Source organism: Labrus mixtus, chromosome 23, assembly GCF_963584025.1.
Source record: "Labrus mixtus chromosome 23, fLabMix1.1, whole genome shotgun sequence".
Taxonomy (NCBI): Eukaryota; Metazoa; Chordata; class Actinopteri; order Labriformes; family Labridae; genus Labrus; species Labrus mixtus.
In genome coordinates this window covers 13,949,526-13,972,222 of record NC_083634.1, presented here as the reverse complement: position 1 = coordinate 13,972,222, position 22,697 = coordinate 13,949,526, and the positions used below count along the sequence as shown (strand labels likewise).

Here is a 22,697-nt window from a genome sequence, read left to right as displayed (position 1 = left end):
TCATACCGCACACTATTCTAAACCTTTCTGATTGGACCTATTAATACGACCAAAACAAGAAGGACCTCTTTGTAGGTACATGTGCTGCCTTACTGCAACAGCCTAGCTATGTTGTAGTTTCTTCCTCTGTACAACCGACCTCCAAAACCCATTAATAATGCAAACCATAGATACAGAAATGCCTTATGCAGCATGTTCCTTACAAGTGAAATTGGGGACTAAAGATTATTTCTAATCAGTCCCATAAACTCTGTCTTGAAGCTGTAAATACTCTAAATGCTGCACATTTAAACAGTAAAGTTTAAAGTTACTCTCGAAAAATCAAACTGCTATCACCAGTTTTTAAAGATGTGCTAGGTGCCAAAACAAGCGAGGACAAGCATGGTTGATTATGGTTTTGTCCTTTTGATGTACGATCAGAAAAAAACTGGTTTAAAAAAAAAAAATCTGACATATTCCCCATCGTACGCTAGGACAGTTGTGTGATTGTCAGCATCTTGAAAACACAGCTGAAGAAATCTAATGACAGCGCCTTTCTACTTTTATAAAAAAAAAAAAAAATCTTACTTTTTTAATTACAGTTGAGTCATACTTCACTGCACACTTATACAGAATACTTAAAGCAACAATAAACAGGAATTTGGTTTGGTGCACTTGGCGCCTACTGAAGGTCTCTGAGTGCAACTGCAGTGTCATAAGACTGATTGGTCACATCACCAAAGTTAATTTATTATGTTAATTTAACAGGTTTGTAAGGTTCCTTATGGATAAAACTAACTTGAAGACTGACATGGAAAAAGACAACCTTTTGGCACAAGATGTATTCATTCATTTATTTGAATGCCGACCTGAGACGTAACTTGGGTTAGATGACTTGTTGCTTTAAAGCTGTGGTGTTACTTACTTTACATGAGAAGAGGATCTGATGACTTCTCCCACCACTGATGGAGGGTCAGGGGGATAGAATCAGGAAAAGGAGATGAAGGAAGAGGAGAAGATCCACTTCGTCCTTCATGACGAGTGGAAGCAAAGCTCTTGGCGCTTTCAGCAGCCCCGGGTCTGACCGGGATGACAGGAGGAGCAAAGGAGGATGATTAAGAAGGAGTAAGCACAGAGGGGGCCACATGTGAGAAAAGAGGAAGGGAAGAGAGGGGAGGACGAGGATCTCTGGGGGGCGTCGGGGAGATAAGTGAGGAAGAGAGGGGTTAGTGAAGGATGTAGGGTACGAGCGGAAGGAGTGATAGCATGGCGATAGGAACAAGTGTAGCTGATACCACTTCAAACGGTGGTCGAGAGTTTGATTTCCCCACCGCGCAGATATCCTCTGGAAATAGCTGTTTAATGGAAATGGTCTGTGGGATTGAGTGAGTGTGTGTGTGTGTGTGTGTGTGTGTGTGTGTGTCCCATCGCTCAGGCAGAACATATAATGCCTGAGATATTGGATGTTGGAATTAAGTCGCTTTCCAACATTCACATACATGCAGGTCCATTTTGTCAACACAATCACACACAGGAGATGAAACATAGAAAGATGGGAATAAAAAAAAAAAAATGATAAAAAGATGCTAGAAGGAGATTTGGTTGTGCTATGGCTGAATTGGTTTTTCATGTCTCCCATTTTCCACCGAGGAGTCAATTTTGTCCTTAATTCACATCTCCATCTCCTCAATCGTCCTCCATCTGCCCCTCCTGCTTATTTATCTCGGCCTTTTCAAGCATCAACTTTCTTATCCCATTTCCATTTCTCTTTCTTTGAGTTATTTTTATCCCTCTTTACTGTCACCCTCATTTCCCCCCCCTCCTGTTGCCTGGTGTATTTTTAACCGAAGCAATGCCAGACCTCCCTCAAAGCAAGGTCCTCGAAGGGGAAGTTTGATATATCTTTCCGGCCAATCGTACCGCGTTTACAGCGCTCGCCTTTATGGCTCGTTGATTCACAATTAATCAAACCTCGAGTGGTTTGGCACCCGGTCCTCTCGTCAGGCAGAGTGACCTTGCTGAATGAAATAAACTAACATGACCTACTGCTGGGTGATGGATGGAGTGAGTTCACCAGTCAGGAGAAAATCTCATTACTGACTGACTTTTGGTTTACATATGAAGAATGTATCCTGCACTTTCAGCTAGAGTAACTCAAAATCAGTTTACCTGCTGATCTGATTTGATTAAATTAGTGTCACGGAAATATAAATCTATAGGGCGAAAGGTCAAAGACTTTTTATCGCAGAACATTTCCTTTGACCACAGATCAATTGTGATAAAGTGGAAAAGCCAAGAGTGTGTCCTTTTTTCTTTCTAGGACTGGGAGCTAAACAGAGATTGGCAGGATCCTTTGCAGTTCATTCTGAGAGATGCTGCAGTTAATCAGAGAGAGGGCCTCACCAGCTCTGCTGCGGTCAGGCCAAATTAGCCCTCAAAGTAAAACAGTTGCAGGGAAGTTGGCCCACTGACCCCGGGCTGAATTAATCTAAAATGTTTTTTTTTTTTAATTTTGTAATGCAAATTGGTTCCCTTGTCAACTTAAATGTGATGTCAACAAACTGGAAACAACTCTGGGTTGAAGTATTTACTTTATAGATGCACCTTCAAAAACGCTGAACTGAACTACCACTCTTAAATACCTTAAAAGTTCATCTTGGCTACTTTTTTATCGGGAAGAAATACATCCAAGATATCTGAAGACCTCTATAGAAAAGTTTGTAGTGAGTTATCTTTTGTTTCTTTGACACAAAACTCCACAGGGCACCTTTAACCTCAAAGTCTTTGCTTCATTTGAATCCAATGTGCTGGAATATAAAGAGACAGCCATATATTCTTTTAGCTATATATGTATATTTGCCCTTTTAAAAGTAGGAATGCATAACATATTACTTGGCCAGATTCCAAAGACTAAAGGGAAGCCATACAAAAGTATTGTTATTTCTGAATGTTCCCTTCACTGTGTGTTTGATGCCAACCATCAGAAAGCAGACAGGTAGTAACACGGGGTGTTTAATCAGAGGATGAAACCTTGAAAAGATCGTTAAGAACAACAATGATGTCAATGTGATTGTGTGTCTGTCTGTGACGGAAAGAGAAAATCAGCTAAACGAATAACGTGAACACCTCTCCTCCACTTATGTTCATCTGTCATTTGGCCGGTTCGCCATCAAGCGAGCGCAAATGTGTTGTCTGTGTATGAGTCACGGTGAGTTTGAGGCACAGCCGCTAAATTTAGGCAACACTGAAACGCACAACAACACATACACTCAGTGAACGCCTGTGCACACAAACATGTCGTACATAATCACCAGTGTGTCAACTGCTCCCATTAACACACACACACACACACACACACACACACTCACACACATGGACACACATGGAGCATACATTTCACACAATCTATTTTCAACACAGGCACAGTGTTCCTGAGCATGATTGAGCACGCACGCTCACTCAGAGATCGGCATGATCGCATGATTGCACACACAAACGTACAATGATGTCACACAAATCAGGACATGACCAGCACACCCTGCAGTTAGACACACACCTCTTCAAAGGCTAAATGAACCTCGCACGCACAGACGCTCACACCCCTTGCTCAGCTGTGATGTCAGGGGTAAATGGTGCAGAGGTTTAGATCGAAGGGCAGATCCCCCCCACCTCTATTTGTCTCAATATAGTGATAATGAGAGACAAGGGCAGACCCACACACACACACAACTTCACCTTGTGTTTCTGCTCTTGAAGCCGTTTACATGTCATTGTGCTTTTATTTATTTCCCCCGCATTAGCAATAGTGTTTCCAAATGATTTCCCTGTTACTGCTGCCAGAGTTTTACCAGCCATGGGCAGCAGTCAATGAAGTATGAGGAACGCATGCTGGGCCCCATTTGTCTATATTGCTTTAAGTGTAAAACCTTGACAAATCCACTCTGACTTAAAGGCACAGCGCAGAAATTACTTCAAGAGTATGTTGTTTTGAAGAAAAAAATAATCTAGTATGCAAGCCAAATGTTTCACGAGTGGGTTACTTTAATGCGATAAGTGCTGCTGGAATTCACCATCAGAGGAAATAACATTAATGGGTAAAAGCCTTTTAAGATGACACCCTTTTTTGTTTTGGATTTTTTAAATCAATACAAATCTGTAAGGAAGTGAAAATGCTGTCAGAAAAGTCTTTTAAATGCTGAAATCCAAAGTTAGGAAGTGTAGAGAAGATTTTCTACTGTTGTATAATTGTTTCCCTTAAAACATGCAGCAGTTAATTTCAATTAGCTCGGGAACTGCTGGGTTGTTTGTCTTTGTGAATATATCTCTAAAAGATTGCCTGCACCCTTAAATGTAATATTAATATTTCACAGCACAGATGCACAACCTTTTTCTGCTGTCACCACATTACTACGATTCCTCCTTGTGGCTATTTTTCCTTTGAACAATGAAACTCTGCTTTCAGCATAGTCGAGCATGTTTAGAGACTTTCTCTCCAAAGAAAGACGTGCCACTCTTTAAATTGCACTTGAAGCACGCAAGGTTTGTGGTGTAGCCGAGAGAGTGCTCGTCAACGCGATGCAGAGTCGAGTGTGTCTCGGCAGCTGACATCTTTGGCATGTGTCGTCAAGCAGAGGGAATGAATGTGCCGCAAAATGCTATTCAGTATACAGTCATAGCAGGATTAAGGTGTTGAAATGACTGAAATGCTCTTTAATAATGACACTAAGTGCAAATACCTTGGTGGGATTATGCTTTTTTTTGAGAATACCTGCAGAAACATAGTCAGGGTTTGTTGTTTACACCGCCTTAATGGCATTATGATTGGATTATTTAGTATGCAACTAAACATAGCTAAATACTCTACTCACAGTAGGACATTCTGACCTGTTAAACACAGGTGTAACTGATGCCATTTCTAAGCAGCCTGCTCTCAGTTCAAACGTGCCAGAGCCCTGGCGTTGCTCATGCTGACTCACTGGCTGGACTTACTGGCACACAACTTAATTGAAGGCTGCCAGGTTTCACATGCGCTCTCTATAAAAGTCTGTAACTTTGTCTGAGCTTCTTCTGCCGGACAGCGATTTCAGCACCACGGACAGCGCTCATGACAAGCACCCAAACACAGCACGGCAGCAGGAGGATCGGGGGCTCTAAATTAAACAGCGTTAACCAAACCAAATGTGAAAAAACCTATAAATACTAAACTAGAAAAAGACAAGCAACCTAAATTAATCTGTAACAAAAAAATATTGACATGAATAATGCATGATGTTCTGTGCTGACAGTTTTAGCACATTGGGTAAATAAGAGGCGGCTATTAGTCATGTGGTGTTCTGGGCTCCCCTGCTCCCTGAAAATAGAGACTGGTTGTTTCGGGATTAAAGGCATCCTGCTGAGCCATAGCTGGAAAAGCAACGATTGGATGTGGTTGTGCTGGTTGAGTCAACACTTCTATTTTGGTTATCTATTTAAACAGGAGTCCAGCTATTTGCTCAATATTTATGACTGTGGGTACACGGATAAATCTTTTCACCGCTGACAGCAGTCATTGAAACGGCAAGATCATTAGATGAGACCAAGGCCATTATCGAGATGGTAAAGTGGAACTGTTTGAGTTTTTCACAGACATCTTTCACAGTGTGATAAGGGGGACGCTGTTTACTTTGATCTTTCTGAAGAGACATCTGACTCACTGCATCCTGTCTTGCTCACCCTTGTAGTCTTCTCACCTTTATGGTGCAGCTGGAAAATGAGTTAGTTTAACAAAAAAAAGTTCTTAATTGTAGATTTTTAGAAAATGTGTTTTTCATTTCTAATCCATTGAGTCATTCTCTGATCATGATATTAAAGTCGTTGTGTTTGTTTTGTCATTGTGAACACTCCTATCTGCTCATGTGGGGTAAAACATTATTTACTGCCATGATTGAAACATTCTGTAACATTATTGACCCAAAGCGAACCAGAGCTGGTGTTTGAAAATAGTCTTTCAAAGTATTTCTTTAGGACTTGAAATTGAAGGTCATAACTTCAGAATTCATCTCTAGCACCACAGTTAACTCTTCTATGCTTAATTGTTAGCTACAAATTCTCAAAGCTTCTTCCTGCAGTCGTTTTGCCTGCTAGTTTCACTCTAATAATAAAAGTTCAAAATCTTAGAAAGTGTCTCCGAAAAATAGACGTAAATCACAGAAACTTCAGAAGTCAAAGTTAGAGTTACAAACAATTCAGATAAAAAGAAAAGGAAGAGGCTCAGAGAGCATTGGAGACAAACAAGATGAGAGACAAACAAGAAGAAAAGCAAGAAGAGTGTAAGGGAACACAGCAGTTTCCTCAGGGATCCAAAAGACGGAGGAGGCGGGCCGTGTTCAGGGGCCACCTCTGGAGTTTAACATATCCATCCCTTCATTTGTCTACTATCCACCTGTCAATCATCTCTTAATTTTTCATATGGTTTATTGAATCAATTTAATTCCTGATGTTCTCACGTACAAAGTCACATTTCTTTTGTCACTAATAATAATCAGAATATGTAACACAAACACTTTATTAATCCCTGGGGGGAATTTAGGGATAACAGTTTCTCCTACACAGAATAGAAACCTGAAGATATAAGATTCATAAATTGTCCATGCTACAACGGTAAAATAATGTCTTTTATGCACCAGAAGTAAGATAAGAAAGAGTTAAGTTTAGTTACTTAATTTAATTGACAACTCTTTTAATCTTTGCTTCAATATATTCAAGCAGATATGAGCAAAACTTTGACTTTTAATCTTCCATTCCCGAGTTAAAAACATTTTCAAAAGCTTTAATCTATCCCAGCATGCTGTGAGTTTGTTCATTGAAAATACACCGGAGAAGCTTGCTTGAGTTAGAATTCAAACCACATCCATGTAACCTGCTGCTGGTGGAGCAGATATTAAACTGCACATCAACCCTAAAACTCAAATTCCCTCTCACTTCTGACAGGTTAACAAGTATCCACTGACATGAGTAAGAGTCCATCAGAAGACCTGCCATTAAAACTTTTCTTCCTTTAAAACCCAGCGCCTGAAGCTCATCTGCCGACGCTAGTCTTAAAAAAAAAAAAAGAAAAGTGGACTCGAATGAGCCAGCATGTATATCCAAATTAAATTCATCGTACTGCCAAAAGCTGCAGAGCTGAAAACTCTTGCCACTGTTAAAACCTAATCTGTTTAGCCGGCCTGTTTTGTTGCAGAATATCACTTTATCCTATGATTTAAGGCCAAATAGGATTCCATTCTGCTTCTGGTGCGAGTCCATGTGATCGGGGTAGTAATAGGGTTTATTGAGCTGGAATCCTACAGTGAAGCTATGAATTCCTAATGTTCTCCACAGGCTTTAAAAGGTTGAAGATCTCCTGCTGCTTTTATGCTGTCTGAAAACTCTCTGGACTACCCTGGGCTCAGCCCGTATGTTTTTTTTAAAGGGGGGTTTATGTGTTGATTTTGATTTTAAAAAAAAAGAAACTTTAATCGAGAGTCTGTGGCTTTATTTTGGTAGAGAGATATGCAAACAGTTCAAAGAGGAAGGAAACTATGGTGTCAGTTCTTACAATGTCCTACCACAAAACAAAACAATTCTACTTGATTTTATTACATCTTGGCAACAAACTACTGTATGAAACAATCATTCACAAGTTCGAGTTATATTAGCACGTTAGACCAAACAGCTGCTATCAGTCTGAGACGGCACACTCTGTGGGTTTGGAGTACAGCACAAGTCGTTTAATGCGTCACCGGCCTACTGCTTAAGGATTCCCAAAATACCACTAAGTAGCTATCTGTTTTAATAAGCTCACATCCCAGGGTCCCAGCCAGAGACTGAGAAGGCCTCCTTTTAACTAATTCAACGCCTCGATTGTTGATCGCAGATGAGTCTGAGTCACACCGTTCCAGGAAGCATGGCTCATGTTAGCTGTCCCGGTGCATGTATCTCACCTGGGTGTAAGGAAACCGCCCGATTCTTTGAAGAATATTTCAAACTTAATAGGGTATTTTGTGTCTGCTTTGGGAATTTACATTTATTATCTCCACTTTTATCACCGTGCCTTATCATCAGCTTCAGCTTTAATTTCAAAGATCTACTCTTACTGGTCCCTAGGGAATAGTATGAACTTCGGCAACCCTTATAAACTGTCTGGGATTGAAATGTAAGTGGTTACAGACCTCGATGTATTTCAGAGCGTTGGAGGAAAACTGTCAGTCCCTTTAACTCAAAACACAATATTTGCTTTTACACCAAATGGATTTCCTGTGAGTTGTCAAACATTGAAGCAAATTAGGTTCAGTGACAAGCACTTTCCTTTGGGAGCAAAAAGAATTATTTATTGTTCAATCAAGTTCAATGTTTTAAAAAACAGTGTATATATTGAACACTGTATGCTGAAGATAGTGTGACATCATTGCTGTTGCTTTCCTGCAGTGACATCCTTTATCTTGGAGTTATGGGGAGTTCAGCACCATGGACAGAGTCGCAGCCCACTAATGGATAAAACTGAAACACATTAGAAAGTCCTCACCTCACTTACTGTCAGAGTATTTTAGCCTGACAAAGTATTTTGGACAAATATAACTTTCCTTTCCTCTTCCGTCATGTCCATTGCTTAATGTAGTGATTAAGAATTACACATAAGAAGTTAAAACCAGATTAAAACGGACTGTATAGTCATGAAACCTCAGGAGCACAGATGCATGTATGCACATAAAGCTGCCTGTCATAGCATCTATTTGTATTATTTTGGATTTTTTTCAGACTTTATCAGCCTATTTAAGGTGGAAATATTCCTGGGCCCAGCTCCCAAGATGAACTGTAAGGTGAAAATTGCTTTGCCGCGGAGCAGTGATAGCGGTTATTACTGGAAAGATCACCAATCACATTCTTTATTTCAGTGGGGAAAAAGCCCCATGGCAAATGTCAAACACTGAATCCAGATTTAATTTTTAGGCGCACAGCCATGAAATAGTCATGCACAGATCTGTTATCTTTGTAATGAGTGCGGGTAGTAAGACGGGGGTGAGGGCTGTGGTTTGTCTTTCCTTTTGGCAGTAAAACATTTCCGGTGTATTTCAAGGATGTAAAGGCCACTTGAATTAGATGAAGTGGGTTTTCACGATGAATTGTAATCAGTTTATTTTAGTAAGAAGAGAAGACGTAGGAAATGGAGAGACAATTAGAAACTGAGCAGAGAATTAGGGGCAGGACCTTGAAGAGGAAGAGGGAATGGAAAAGAAGCACAGAGGGTGGGGTGTGGTCACGATTATTTGTCATGTCAGAAAAGAAAATGATCATCAGTGCTGTTACCTTGACCTCCTCATTCCTCCTCTGGAGACATGAATGGTGCAATCAGATACGGAAAAGACGCAAAGATGTGCTTTAAAAAAAACAAAACCTTTCACACATTTCCTTCCAACATGACATGGGTCGGTTGCAAGGCCACAAACTAAAATCAAACCATCTCTTTTGAGAATTAACATTATGTCCTTTATCAACACATGTACCAATGTGTGTTTGTGCGATTGTCCATGTGTGGCTTCATCATAAATATTTGCTGGAGTTTGTATGCTAGTCATGACATGTATAAAAGAGAGAGGGGTGTGTGTGTTTATTCTGGGTTTGTCTTGCCTTCTTCAGTAAATTTGTAGCTGATATGAGTGTGAGATGTCCCCCACAAGCCTTTTCTGTGCTCACTCCCTAGTGTGTGTGTGTGTGTGTGTGTGTGTGTGTGTGTGTGTGTGTGTGTGTGTGTGTGTGTGTGTGTGTGTGATGATCTTGTTTACGTGTCCAGGCCAGTGGTTAAGGCGTGACGGATGGGGATAGGGGAGACGGAGGAGGAGAGGAGAGAGCGAAAAGACGAATGACCTGACAGCTCCCCTATTCAACTCCTAATCACTGAGGGAGCGTGGAGGCTTGTGTGTGACAGAGAGAGCCCGTGTTTGTGTTGGGGGAAGACACAGCGTGTGATGTGCATTTGTGCGTAATACTGAGAACTGTGAGACAAGCTTTAAAACCCCAAACTTAAAATCTCCTCCTGTGCTGTCTCTGATACTGCTTTTGAACCCAGTGTTGTATAAAGTAACTCCATATTTGTGTGTTGGAGGGACTCACCCCTCGGAGCTGTATGAAATGTCTCACGTGTCCTTGACGTGCGATCTGTTTTCTTCCCCGACATGTGACTAAACACAGAAGATTTGTATCCCATTAAAAATGCATTTTGTATGCAGGTAATCAGCCTCCTGCATGAAAGCCAAAAACAGGAGGGAGCTGAGATGGCACTTGTGCTGCAGTGGGAAAAACAGCTCTGCTTTTTTTCAACCTCTTTGTAATGTTGCATGTCTTGTCTTGTGACTTTTCTTGTTATCTTACGCCTGTGAGGTACGGTTGTTTGCTATGACGCTGACTTCTTTTATGTTGACATTTGCTCATCTTAGTTTAAAGCTACAGTAGGCGGTCGGCCTGTGAGTACCCGCCCCTTTGGATTTAGTTTTAGTTAGAACCCATCAGGTCGAGGTCAAAGGGCCACTCGGGGTTAGCTTGCAAGTTACTGGCCAATAACAGCGACTCTTGTGCTGACTTCCTTGTGCAGCTCTCTCTCTCTCTCCTTGCTCTAACTCGTCCCCTCGGTGGTGTTGAGATCACAGCAACTGTGCTGCACACACTGGATGCTACCTTTGAACTTATTGGCATCAAAATTGATCAGTAGTCAGCAAGTTTTTACTTTCTTACAGTGACAACGGGCGGTGTGCATGTTTGATGTGTACTTTGGTGGGAGGGGCTAAGCGAAGGGATGCAGCAGAGGGAAAGGTTTTTTGTTGTAAATGTTGCCAACTGCGACTCAAATTGTTTTAATGACATTAACAAACACCTATAATATAAACACACAGGACATTTAGTTTAGAGTTTGTTTCTTTAATCAATAAAAACAGGATGTACTTGACTGCTCACTGCACAGGGTTCACAAAATAAGAACCCTCTGTCTTTAACTTTTCTTGTGCCGTGAATAATCTTTTACGTTACATTTGCTGAGAACCGTGGCCTTAGTGAACTTAGACTTAACGGGAGGATGGTGTTTGACATTGACCCTGACCCTGAAATCGACCTGTCCTGTGTTATAACTTCAACAAAGACAGTCAGCCCAAAGGTTTAAAATAGAGAAATAGAAGGTGTGCCAAAAAGCATGATATGAAATTGAGGATGATGAGTCTAAAATGATGTGGTTCTTAAAATTTCCTCCTGTACCTCAGGTTGTTGTTCTTACAGTAATTTGGTGTCCATTATTGCAGCAGAAAAGAGGATTACACAACGGGAAGCATTGAGGTCCAGATTAGTGTCGGTACAGGAGCTGGTTTAGCTCAGGCGTGAATATGAAACATAACTGTGGTTTTTAGCAGCACTCTAAAAGCAAGAGAAAATTGCACGATGTGTTAGATACTTAAAATGTGTTAGGAAAAACATGCACACTCGTCTTTTGCAGATTGTAACAGATCCATCAAACAGCTGAACATTCTCATTCAAGTTCCATTCTGTCTGTTTACATTAAGTTAGATGATGCCCATGGGATAAAAAAAAACATGACTCAGCTTTTATTTCCAGTCAATTCAAGAGTTATAAAGTTTTATATACACAGGAAAACTGGGAGCAGTCTGGATGGTAACACCTGTCTGTTATTTGCTGCTGTCTACCCCACTACTCGCCTGATTTGTTGAGTGAAAAATGACTTCTAACCCCGGCGCTGACAGATTGTAGACAACGAGAATACATAAAATAGCAGGTGATATTCTGCCCAACAGCCCGTCCTTAGAGATAACCAGACTGCATTTTACTGTCAGGTGTAAATTCTCTGCATATCACCCACATAGAAACTTCTCATGAACAGAAGAACCCCACAAAAATGTGATCTTTTTTAGGGCCCGACCGATATGGAGCCGATACCGATATTGATACTGGGGAGAAGAAAAAAATCTTATATCGGCCGATAGCTTTCATAGATCTATGTTCAATCTGTAGAGATAGATAAATATAGGTTTACACATTTGTTGCGAATCAAACACTTGTGAAAAAGATATTTAATGAAGACAGGATGGTCGCTCAACTTGGAAATAAACGCGCATGTACGTGCATCAACGCTTGACACTGAAGAGTGATAATGCTTGTTGTAATCCATATAGCACACTGGTGACAACAAGAAAGAGAACTGCTAGTGTAATACAATGATGCTCAAATAAAATACAACTTGATTTGTGAATAAATCTATTAATATCAATGTATATCCCCCTATAAAATCAGATGATACTGATAGTCACTTGATAAGCTGATATCGGCTGGCTGATAAATCGGTCAGGCTCTAATCTTTTTATTTTCCTCATCCTAAAGTTTTACTTACTCTAGCTCTACCTCGAAGTTGTTTTATGTTGTTGAGTCCTTATGTTAGCAGTCAAGCCAACAGCCCATGACATCAATACTTAGCTCACTATGTTGCCCTCACAATCACCAGTAAAGCTGATTGCATCAAGAGTGATAACAACCTGCTGTGAGCAGAGGAGCAGTAAACGGACTACTCTGCTGATCGACAGAGCTGCTGAGAGAAATAATAGTGTGAGGAACTCAGGATCCAGTGTCATTTTTTTTGGTGTATTAAACAAGTGTTTTCTTTTGCACCAAAATGAGGCAGTGACTTCTGACACTGAGCCCTGTGTGACTAAGTAGAATTGTGCGTAGGTGTGTGGAAATGAGAGCCTGTTCCTGCACTAATTTACATTCAGACGTTTTTTACTTTCCCTCTAAACTAATACATCTAGTAGGTGTGTGTTTATGTTCTTGTTTGTAAACCGAGAAGTGTTTTTGGAGCCGGAGACATAATCCTCAGCGGCAAGAAAGTGTGTGTACATGCATGTGCTTTGCATGCCGTGTGCATTGCAGTGAAAGCTGTAGCCAAGCGGTTGTTACAGGGCATCCAAATCAGGGATGGTGCTCTAGCCACAGGCATGTATAATACAGATCAGCCTGATAATGAACACATTGATCTGATACAGCACAAACCTCCATGGATATATGGTGTCTATCATCCCTCTCTTTATTCATAGCCAATGTTTGTGCATCTGCCTTTTTCCTTTGATTGCTTACCCCCTTCTGTGCATGCATTAGTGTGTTTGTTTACACACATGAATCATATATGATGGTGATGTTAAAGGAGAGGGAAAATTTCAAGTCTGTGCAGGTGAAGCATCAAAGTGCCCCAAGGCCATAACACTCCCACACAACTCACTGCTACAGACAACAAAAACACAAGTTACTCATCAACACTCAGATGACCAATCCAACACCTAATCACCCATGTACATAAATCTACATCAGTTAATGCAAATTACATTCATTTGACTTTTGAGAGTTATATGATGTGTTTTTTTTTTTATCACAAAGTTCACAAAGCACATTCCACATTGCTGCACTCCAGCATTGACAATTTTAGTTATCTTCGCACACCGAGGCCTCCATTCTGACAACATGCCACCAAGGAAATCCAGCAAGAGGGGAAGCTCCGCTAGCCGTCTACGAGGTGCTAGAGGACCTAACAGCTGTTAGCACACTCCACCCTGCCCTTTGACATTCAATTCTACAAATTACCGATAATATCACAAAAGTCTTTGAGGAGTCCTCTATCCCAGACACTTCAGGCACATAACTTTGTGCTGCAGAACTTTGGACAGAGCGCAGACAAGGTGGAGGAAAGAATTCCAGGAGTAGAAGAGGTTACTGACCGAGCTAATCTCTGGATAGTTACAGCTTAAACCAGAAAAGTTCCATTACTCAAGTGGTTCAGCTACAGCCTGAATGAGAAAAGAAAAAAGTATTTTTCATGTGGAAAGAGAAGATCTGCTCCTACTCTCTGTTTTTTTATGCTTTTAGGTTTTATTTACCAAATGGTGAGTACGTCAAGAGATATGGTAATCTCCTGTTTGATAAATAGGGAAATCCCTACAGAGAGCGCTGTTTGCACTTCATTAGTATTATTTTAGTTTTGTGTTGCTCAGCTACAATCTTTAAAAGCACACTATAAATGACATGGCTTCATATTTTAGGAGACTTAATAAAAAGAATACAATGCCATGTTTGGTCATTAATAAAGACTGTGGCTGTTTTCGAAACCGCGTACTACATACTACTATCTAAATCAGTATGCAGTATATACTGTATACTGAGTTCAACAGTAGTATGTAGTATGACAGCCAGTCGTCGGTTATTTTTACAGTATGCTTGGCACGGTTAAACTGCTTTTACTCAGCTGTGAATAATTTGTAGTAATAGAGCAAGCAAAGCACCCTGTAATTGCAGCTGCTTGTCCAGCTGTGACACATACACTGTACAGCCTACAAAGCAGGAAAATACGAGGTGGTAAGACATATAAATATATGGACATGTCATATTTGTTATTGGTTCATAATGTGGCAAGATAATCAGTCACCGCCTCCGACGAGTTCAAACAGCTGCGCTCCGGCATTTTGATCTCTGACCTGGCACTTTGCATTGTGGGAAACAGTACGCTAGGTAGACTGGTCCGATGCATACTGTACATTTTTCCCGAATCAGTATGACATCCTGGTGTTTTTGGCATACTGCGGATCTCGCAGTTGTTCGCATACTGCATACTGCATTTTGGCCAAATCAGTATGTACTAGTAGTATAGTATGCGGTTTCGAAAACAGCCTATGTTTGTGGAATATTAAGGGAGGTCACTCACCGATTAAGACTAAAAAGTTACTGCTAGCCTTGAGAAAAGTAAGTGTTGACCTGCCAGAGACCCACTTAAATGATAAATAACACTTAAAGTGTTGAACATGTGTGTCTTTATTTCTTCACTGCTGAGGGCAGAGGAGTGTCTTATTTTAGTCAGGGAGAATCAAATGGCATAGAAATGGATGATTCAATTTGTTTTAACAGCCCATCAAACAGTCTATAAAATGGAGAGCCAATAAAGTGTTTTGTTGTAAGAATGACATGCAGTGTACCAAATGGCATGTCTGCGTTAGGCTGTCCTTTTCTCATTGTAAAGGAATGTACAATAGGACATATATTTAAATGGCCGGCTCAATTTTTAATGCCCATATTTTGTCAGAAACTCTAAATGGAAGAAATAAGATGTCCCCAGGTTTCTGAAGTGCTACAGTAGTTTTAGCATCGGGCAGGAATCTCTTTCTGTTTTGCTCCTTTGCTCGGGGCTTGGCAGTGCAGCAGTGAATCCCCCAGCTCTCCTCTCTTTCTCCTTCCTGTAGCAGCAGGCTGAGAGCACAGTGTCATTTTGTGTGTGTTTGTCTGTGAAGATGAAATCCTCTCCCCTCTCTGTACTGTGAATGCAAACGCCTGAGGAGATGTACCTAGCTTTGGCTCCCACTTTCAATTTGTCACTATTCATTGCACTTTATTGCTTTTTTAAGATTGACCAAGCAACTCCCTCTCTGGAATTCATCGTCGATTGTCGTATGAATTAAACATAGAGATATATATATTCCTTCTCTCCGTTCCTTTACCCTGTGTTTCATTATTACTGTGTACATCTCATTCTGGCTCTATTGGTATGACCAACATGTTTTTATTTGCCCGAGCTCGTTGATCTTTCTGCTACACCTCCCTCTCTCTCTCTCAGTGCTGGTAATGAGGTGTGTGTCTCTGTGATTTGTTTATTGCTCAACTCCCTTCTCCCAATTATGGGCTTCCTCAGTGATTGTGTGCAGCAATTATTTGAAGTCGCTCTTTATTTGACTGTCAGCTAAACGCTCAAATTGTGGTTGTAAATGTAGACCATCTGAGAAAGTTTAACTATTGTGCTTGCATTTTCTTTAAATCTGTGTTGTGTTCTAACTTCTCTTTTGTGAGTGAGCGATCTATTTATGGGCCTTTCAACCGACCGTGATGGGGATGGTACATTTGTAGGCTTAGACGGAGCTGCTTTATTCCCCATACCAGTGCGGTCTTCAGGGACTCTGTTTCTGTCGAAGTTCTGAGCTCCTGTTGTACGTGTTGTGCATTTCTAAATGAAAGGCATACTTGAATGCTCGGTCATGAGTGGCAGGGGTTTTCTTCTTTTTAAATACCGCTTATGACTCGCTCTCTGACATTTAGGGTCTCGTGCAAAGACACTTATAGCAGACTTTGAGAAATAATCCTTTCACACTGTTTACATTCCTTCACTTTTCTGTCGTCCCTCTGGGACATTAAGCAGTGATGAACACATCCAAAGCTGCTCCAAGAATACATTAAAATATCCTCCTTTCTCTCGTTCCTTCCACGAACGCTCCTCCACCTATTTCTGCCTTTTGTTCTACTAATCCCTCTTCCTCTTCCTGTCAGTCTACTTCCTCTTTTGCCCCCTTCATTCACTTCCTCTGCCTTTTTTTAACAATTTATCAATTCAAATCTGTCTCCGACATGGTTCAGAAAGGCTTACAAGAGTGAAAAAAATCAGAAACAAATCAAGTATTGAAATTAACTTCAGCAATTATGTCTCTCTCTGTCCCTCTCTCTTTCACTGTCTTTGTTCATTTACAGAGCTTAATTGGTATGATAATAGTTCTGAGTCAAACAAACAACAACAAAGTCGAAATAGAAAGTAATTAGTTTTAACAGTTGACTTCCCCCCTCTTCCCCACACGTGTGTGTTTGTCTCCTGAAGCTGAGATTATGCAGTGTTTAGCATGCTTACTTATTTGCATTCGGTGTTTGCGATTGCAGTATTTGCGTGTTTGGAAATGAGTGTTTAATCTTTGTATGCACTTTCACAAAAGACTGTTTAACACCAGCTCTTAGGTGAAATGTTTTCTGCTGCTTTCTTTTCTATCAAGAGATTGACTTGCAGAGTAGGACCTGAGAACGCACTAAGTGATTGTTGTCTTCACTGCTTCTTCTGTCTTCTTGTGCTTGTATTTACTCTGTCTGTGCAGGAGCTATTTAAGACGTCTAAAAGAAGCAGCAGAATGACACTCTGGGTTTTTTTTTTTCATCTGTTTCTCCATTTCTAGACCAACATCCCGTTCCTCCAGAATGTTTTCTCCAACCACCAGTTCCTCCACTCCACCGTGGACACCCAGTTCATCGACGAGAACCAGGACCTGTTCAACCTGAAACCAACGCAGAACAGAGCCCAGAAGCTCCTGCACTACCTGGGTCAGTGCATACGCGGCACACTCACACACACATCACACACATTCAAACAAAGGCTACTTTCAAATCATCTAAATCAGTGATACTCAACCCGATGTGGCTCTTTTGGGACTAGTTGTGGCTCTTTTAGGTCCTACTTGGAGAATAAAAATCCAAAGTAATTATTTAAAAAAAGGGAAACATTGTCAGCAGAAATTATTCTTTGCAAGTCATGTCACTGTGTTTCCCACACATATTTTAGGAAAGAAAGTAGCTCTAATCTGATCTAAATGAGCCATACACTTTCAATCAGCAGTGGTTATCAGACCAACAGCAGCCCAACTACCACATATTGACTATCAATTACGAATTGTTTGTGAAGCTTTCATAGTCTTCTGATGAGCCTTTAACCAGGAAGTAAAAGTCTGTAAATAACAGCTGAGCTGACCGTAGGGGACCTCTAATGAAAAAGAATGATGAAATTCTGGCTTTGGTGTAGAACAAGAGGCTTACTGTGACCTTTTTAAAGCATATAATGGATCTAATAACAGCATTGACATTAGAACTTATATTACATTGTTAATTGGGTTAGTAGCTTGAAGTGGGATGGACATGACCCCAATTTCTAACCTGTGCTGTATAACATAAAGGTACTAAAAGGAGCAAAAATGACTATGCTCTTTAAATACATGCAACAAAAAAAAGAGTAGTTACACACAGAGCAGTACCAAAAACAGACTGAAGAAGAAGATAGGTCTGCACACTTGCTCAAATGCCACAAAACGTTTTTTTTCGATCACCATGTTTGGACAAGATGAAACGTCTTCTCCAGTTTTGAACCAAAAAAAAAAAAAATGCATTTCTAGCTTCTTGGCTGTTTTTTTTTTCTTCTGACCCCCACTGACTGTATCTGACTGTCATTCTCTGTTTTTGTGACAGGTCATGTGATGGTAAATGGACCAACCACACCCATCCCGGTCAAGGCTAAGCCCTCCTCCATAGACCCCGTCATTCCTCCAGTCACCATGGGTATGTCAATCAAATGCACCTTAGAGCATAGTTTTCACACAGTACTCTTATTTTGCTGAACCGGTTACAACTTGAAACAGCTTCTTAGTATATGGTTCATCGCTGCACCTAACCTTCAAAGGCGTTCTGTTCCACTGATCATCAGCAATGCAATAATGAAATAACTGTATTTTCACAGAGCAGTTCTGTGTGTAGGGCAAGGTGTCAACGAGACCAGTAACCGATAATCTAACCCTACATTTAACCCGTTTAAAAAAGAAGTGTTGCATCACTACAAAATGCAATCGACTTTTGCCTCAATGATTTCACAATGTATCATCCTTACTGCATTTATTACATTTGGACTAATTTAGCAAGGCGCTCCCACTGCAGGGGTTAGCGGTTCCATATCCCCCGAGGCACCCATGCTAAAAATGTAAACACTTGTGGATCCGTAGGGCACTTTGGATAAAAGCACCCGGCGAATGACAAATGGGCTGTCGAACAGTCTGATAGCTGTAGGCGGAGAGGCCTTCCTAAATGGCTCAGTTTAGCTCTCGGGGAGGAAAAAGGGCTTTGGCCCAGAGTGCTCTGTTGAGCTGTGAGTACAGTGAAGAGAGGGTGCAGTTCATTGTTTGCGAAGGCTGGGGTTCTGTGATTCTCCCCCTGCTCTGCACCAGCACCCCTAAAGTCTCACAGGAAAGGCTAACGGGCAGACTGGGCTCTTTGACGAGCTTGTTGAGCCACTTAGACTCTTGTGTCGAGCTGTCTGGGTGTTTGTTGTTACACACACACACACACACACGCTAGAGTGTCTTAGTGAATTATGAGCGTTAAACTAAAGCTGAAATATTCATTAAGTACTCGCTTATAAAATTATGAAGAGATGTGATCAGTTTAACTATTAAATATGTTGTAATAAAAGCTTGAAAATATATAGAAAAATGGTCTTGTTTGACTTGATGTCACAGCATGTCTCTGGCAGTTTTTTAAGGGTAAACCTTTTGTCCTTTTCCTCTGTACTCTCAGATTTTTTTTGTTGGTGGGGGGGGGGGGGGCAACCTGTAGGAATGTATGCAGCTGTTTCCTTTGACAGGAACAAAACAGTCAGGGCTGCGTCAATCTGACAACTTTATCTGCACCCTGTTGTGCCTCAGTACATACCCTGTGTGCCCGATAAATCTGAATTTATAACAAATAATATGAATCATAATCAGGCATTACTTATGAAACCTGATATCTTTAAGCCACACAGAGTGTGACAGAGTGGAATAGAATAAGAAAGTTGAATCTGCAGTGTTTGTGCACGTCTGCATGTGAGTGACTGGTACCCACCACATCACTGCTTATGCCTGTTATGCCCATGTTATCTCAAGATAGCAAACACACACATGCATGTATGTGGAAAAGTCACATGGTTATGCACAAACTGGCCCAGGATACTGAGCAGGTACTCCCTTTGTGTACATACCACAACTTTCCTACTGTACGAAGCAGATGAGGTAGTTGTATGCAGCACAGGCACGCACAGAGGCATACCTAAAGCCGAGTAATGAGATTTGTAATGTGCTTATATCTCTTCTCTCATTCAGCGGAGGGATTGAGAGAAGAGAGGGATTAGGCCTGTATTATCACACTCTGTGGAGGGAGGGACAGGGGCAGCGAAGGAGAAAGGGGTCATGAAAGAGGCAGAGAAAGAAAGTTCAGGCAGCACAGCATCCCTAAGTGTAGAGGAAACAGTCAGGGTGACATAGGGACAGGTACGGAGATGTGGATAGATAAACAAGGTGGGGGGGGGGGGGGGGGGGGGGGGGCAGAGTAGGTGTAGTAACTGTGCTCATCCCACTGAAGAGAGATGGCAAAGATCCAAATGACATCGTCACATCTCAGAAAAATCAAAACCCCTAGATAAGAATAAAGAATTAAGAGAAAACATAGTCTGGAGGAGTTCACTGAACGCTGAGGCGAAAAGGCAGAAAGTATTCCTGAAAGCCTGGCTGAGAATGCCATGACAGAACCTGTTAAGAATTCATAGGCCATTACTTTTCTAATTAGATTTGGTTGTCTAAAACACTGATTGCTGGCAGTCCATCGATGTGTAGAACTACACCTTGTTGCAATTATTATCTGGATTTATTTAATAGAGGACATTTAGAGGTTAATCACCAGATGCCTGTGAGCGAGCTTTAGGAAGAATGTCTAATAAACATGATGGACCGTTTCCTCCCGCCTAGTTGTGAGCTGTATTTCCATTTAAGCATTAAAAGAAGGGCAGTTTGAGGCAATATGCACAGCCTGTACACAAATGCACTCTCTGCCTTTAATATATTTTTGTTTATATATTCTCTCTAACCCTGCCTGCTTCTAGTTTGTCATGATTTCATTAGCTATCTTCAAACAGAAAGGACTGCGTTGTATTATTTTTTTGTTTTGGTCCATGGCTTTAAAAGGAGTCCAAAAGTCTTAAATGTGTCTTTCTGGAACCTGGAGATATCTCTCAGGTCTTCTCAGGTGTGTGTACTGTAAAGTTATTTTATGTCGTCTTTGTTGTTCTTTGCTTATAAAACCTTCTTCTTCTTTTTTTTTTTGTCAGTTGTTTGTTTCACACACCCCATAAAACTGTGAAGGAAAACAATTTCTGGTCTTAAACGGTTCGACCTGTCAAATGTTGGCAGGCTGTATTATAGCAATTATGGTTTAAAAAATACCTTAAAAAATAAGGAGTATCTTTTCTGAATTCAGAATAATTTGACACCTGTATCAGACATTGGTTTTATGTCATACACATTGCTTCATTAATGAACTGTTTCAGCACACCTGACTTTAATGAAGACCTAATCAGCAGTCCCACCAGGATCTGCCTATTAAAAGGTTCCTTAACACAAAGATACCAGACAGTTAAGCTTCTTCTTGGGAGGAAGATGTCGGCTCAGGACAGCGACAAGGCAGGCAGTTATTACTCTGAGATTATCGCCTACACAGATTGCAAATAAAGGGAAATACCTCTGAGCGCCGGGGCTCGCTCTATTTAGTCGTATTAGCCGCTAGAGCTGGAGGAGAAGAAGAGCAGACTGAGGAGAGGACCAGACAGGTGAAGAATGTCAAGGAAAGAGGTGTGAAGTAATATCAGCCTGGGAGAAGGAGGAGTGAAGTGAGTGCAAAGAAGCTGGGGGAGTGGGACGGAGGTGCTTTCAATGCAAAGGAAAGAGGGTGTCTGCGTGGAAGTGGGTCAATTGTCAAGCACAGCAACCGCTATCCACTTGGGACTTGCATCTCTTTACTATTCTTCGTGTTTTCTCTGCTCGATACAATGGCACTCAAATCTACTCAAACTCTGACTGCACTTCTCCAGGAAACTCACATTCATAGGCCATTGTTTAGTCGCTGTAGTCTCACTACAGGTGCCCTCATTTTCTCTCTTTTGTGTTAAGACATGCGTCAAAAACAGCACAGCTGGTAAAACATAGAGAGCAAGTTTGTGAGGACTGCATGGGAAAAAAAAAGTCGAACGTAACATTCATTTTTCTGTGGACAGATCTTGATAAGTTCAAAGTGTCAATTTGCTGCGGCAGTGTGATTTGAAAGAGCTCATTAAGTGTGTGAGCTCATTTTGTGCTTGTGCATATGTTGACCTATGCATCTGCATCAGTGTGTGTGGAGGCCATTCTGCGGGTGCTTTCGAGACAATTATAGCAGAGATCATTTGTTTTAAAGGATGTGGCACAACAATAAAAGGTTAAGAGCAAATACTCAACTACACAGAGAGTGAAGAAAGGGAGCGGGTAAGTGAGATGAGAAGGGGGGGGGGGGGGGGAGGGATTGGAGGACAAGCAGGCAGGCAGATATTAGCTCATTAACTAGTCTAATTGATCGATGACTGTACACTTCTCAGTAAAAACAAATAGATCCCAATTCCACTTGCGATGTTTTAGTGCCTCTAGTTGTGCCGGTGTTAAATTGCAGAAGAAGACCTTTTGTCTGCCTCTTACCAACTGTTCTCACATGCAGACTTTTTCTTAGCCTTAAGCTCTGGGTTTTTTTTTTTTCACTGCCAACATTATCGATTTGTTGCACCATGTCAGTTTCCATTTGTCTTCATTGTTTATATCTTCTGGTATCTATCTGGTTTTATTAGATTACCAGATCATCTTATCTAGAGCTGTGCTCCCTCTGAAACACCCAGTAGTCTTATCTCGTAATATCCGAGGGTCATATTCCATTATTTTCAGACCTTTAGTGTGTGCAAGTTTCTTCATGTGTGTTATGCAACCCCATTACTAACCACTTCTCTTTTTAAAAGTCCTTTATTCCAAGCCTAGCTTTGTATTCCTTTGGCTTGGCTAATATGTAAACATATTAAAAAAAAAAAAAAACAATATTATTTAGAACATGGACTAAAAGGGCGACAATTATGTGACATGGCAGTCTATCTAGCGTTACCAGCCAGATATGGAATTTAAATAAATACCATACTTAAATGTAGGGGAGCATGAAACCTCCTGATTTGCTGGTTTTGTAAGACAATGGGGATTTTAAACCAGGACCCGATAATGGTA

General features: G+C 41.0%; 1 protein-coding gene across 3 annotated transcripts in view; it reads left to right on the top strand.

The window, feature by feature from the left end:
• The window catches only part of LOC132958292 (pyruvate carboxylase, mitochondrial-like), a 275,195-nt gene that overhangs the window by 199,312 nt on the left and 53,186 nt on the right, over positions 1-22,697 (top strand). For all 3 annotated transcript variants that reach the window (XM_061031022.1, XM_061031024.1, XM_061031023.1), the window contains exons 13-14: positions 17,013-17,157; positions 18,073-18,162. In XM_061031022.1, the coding sequence (XP_060887005.1) occupies positions 17,013-17,157; positions 18,073-18,162 (235 nt within the window). The remainder of the gene's footprint in view (positions 1-17,012; positions 17,158-18,072; positions 18,163-22,697) is intronic.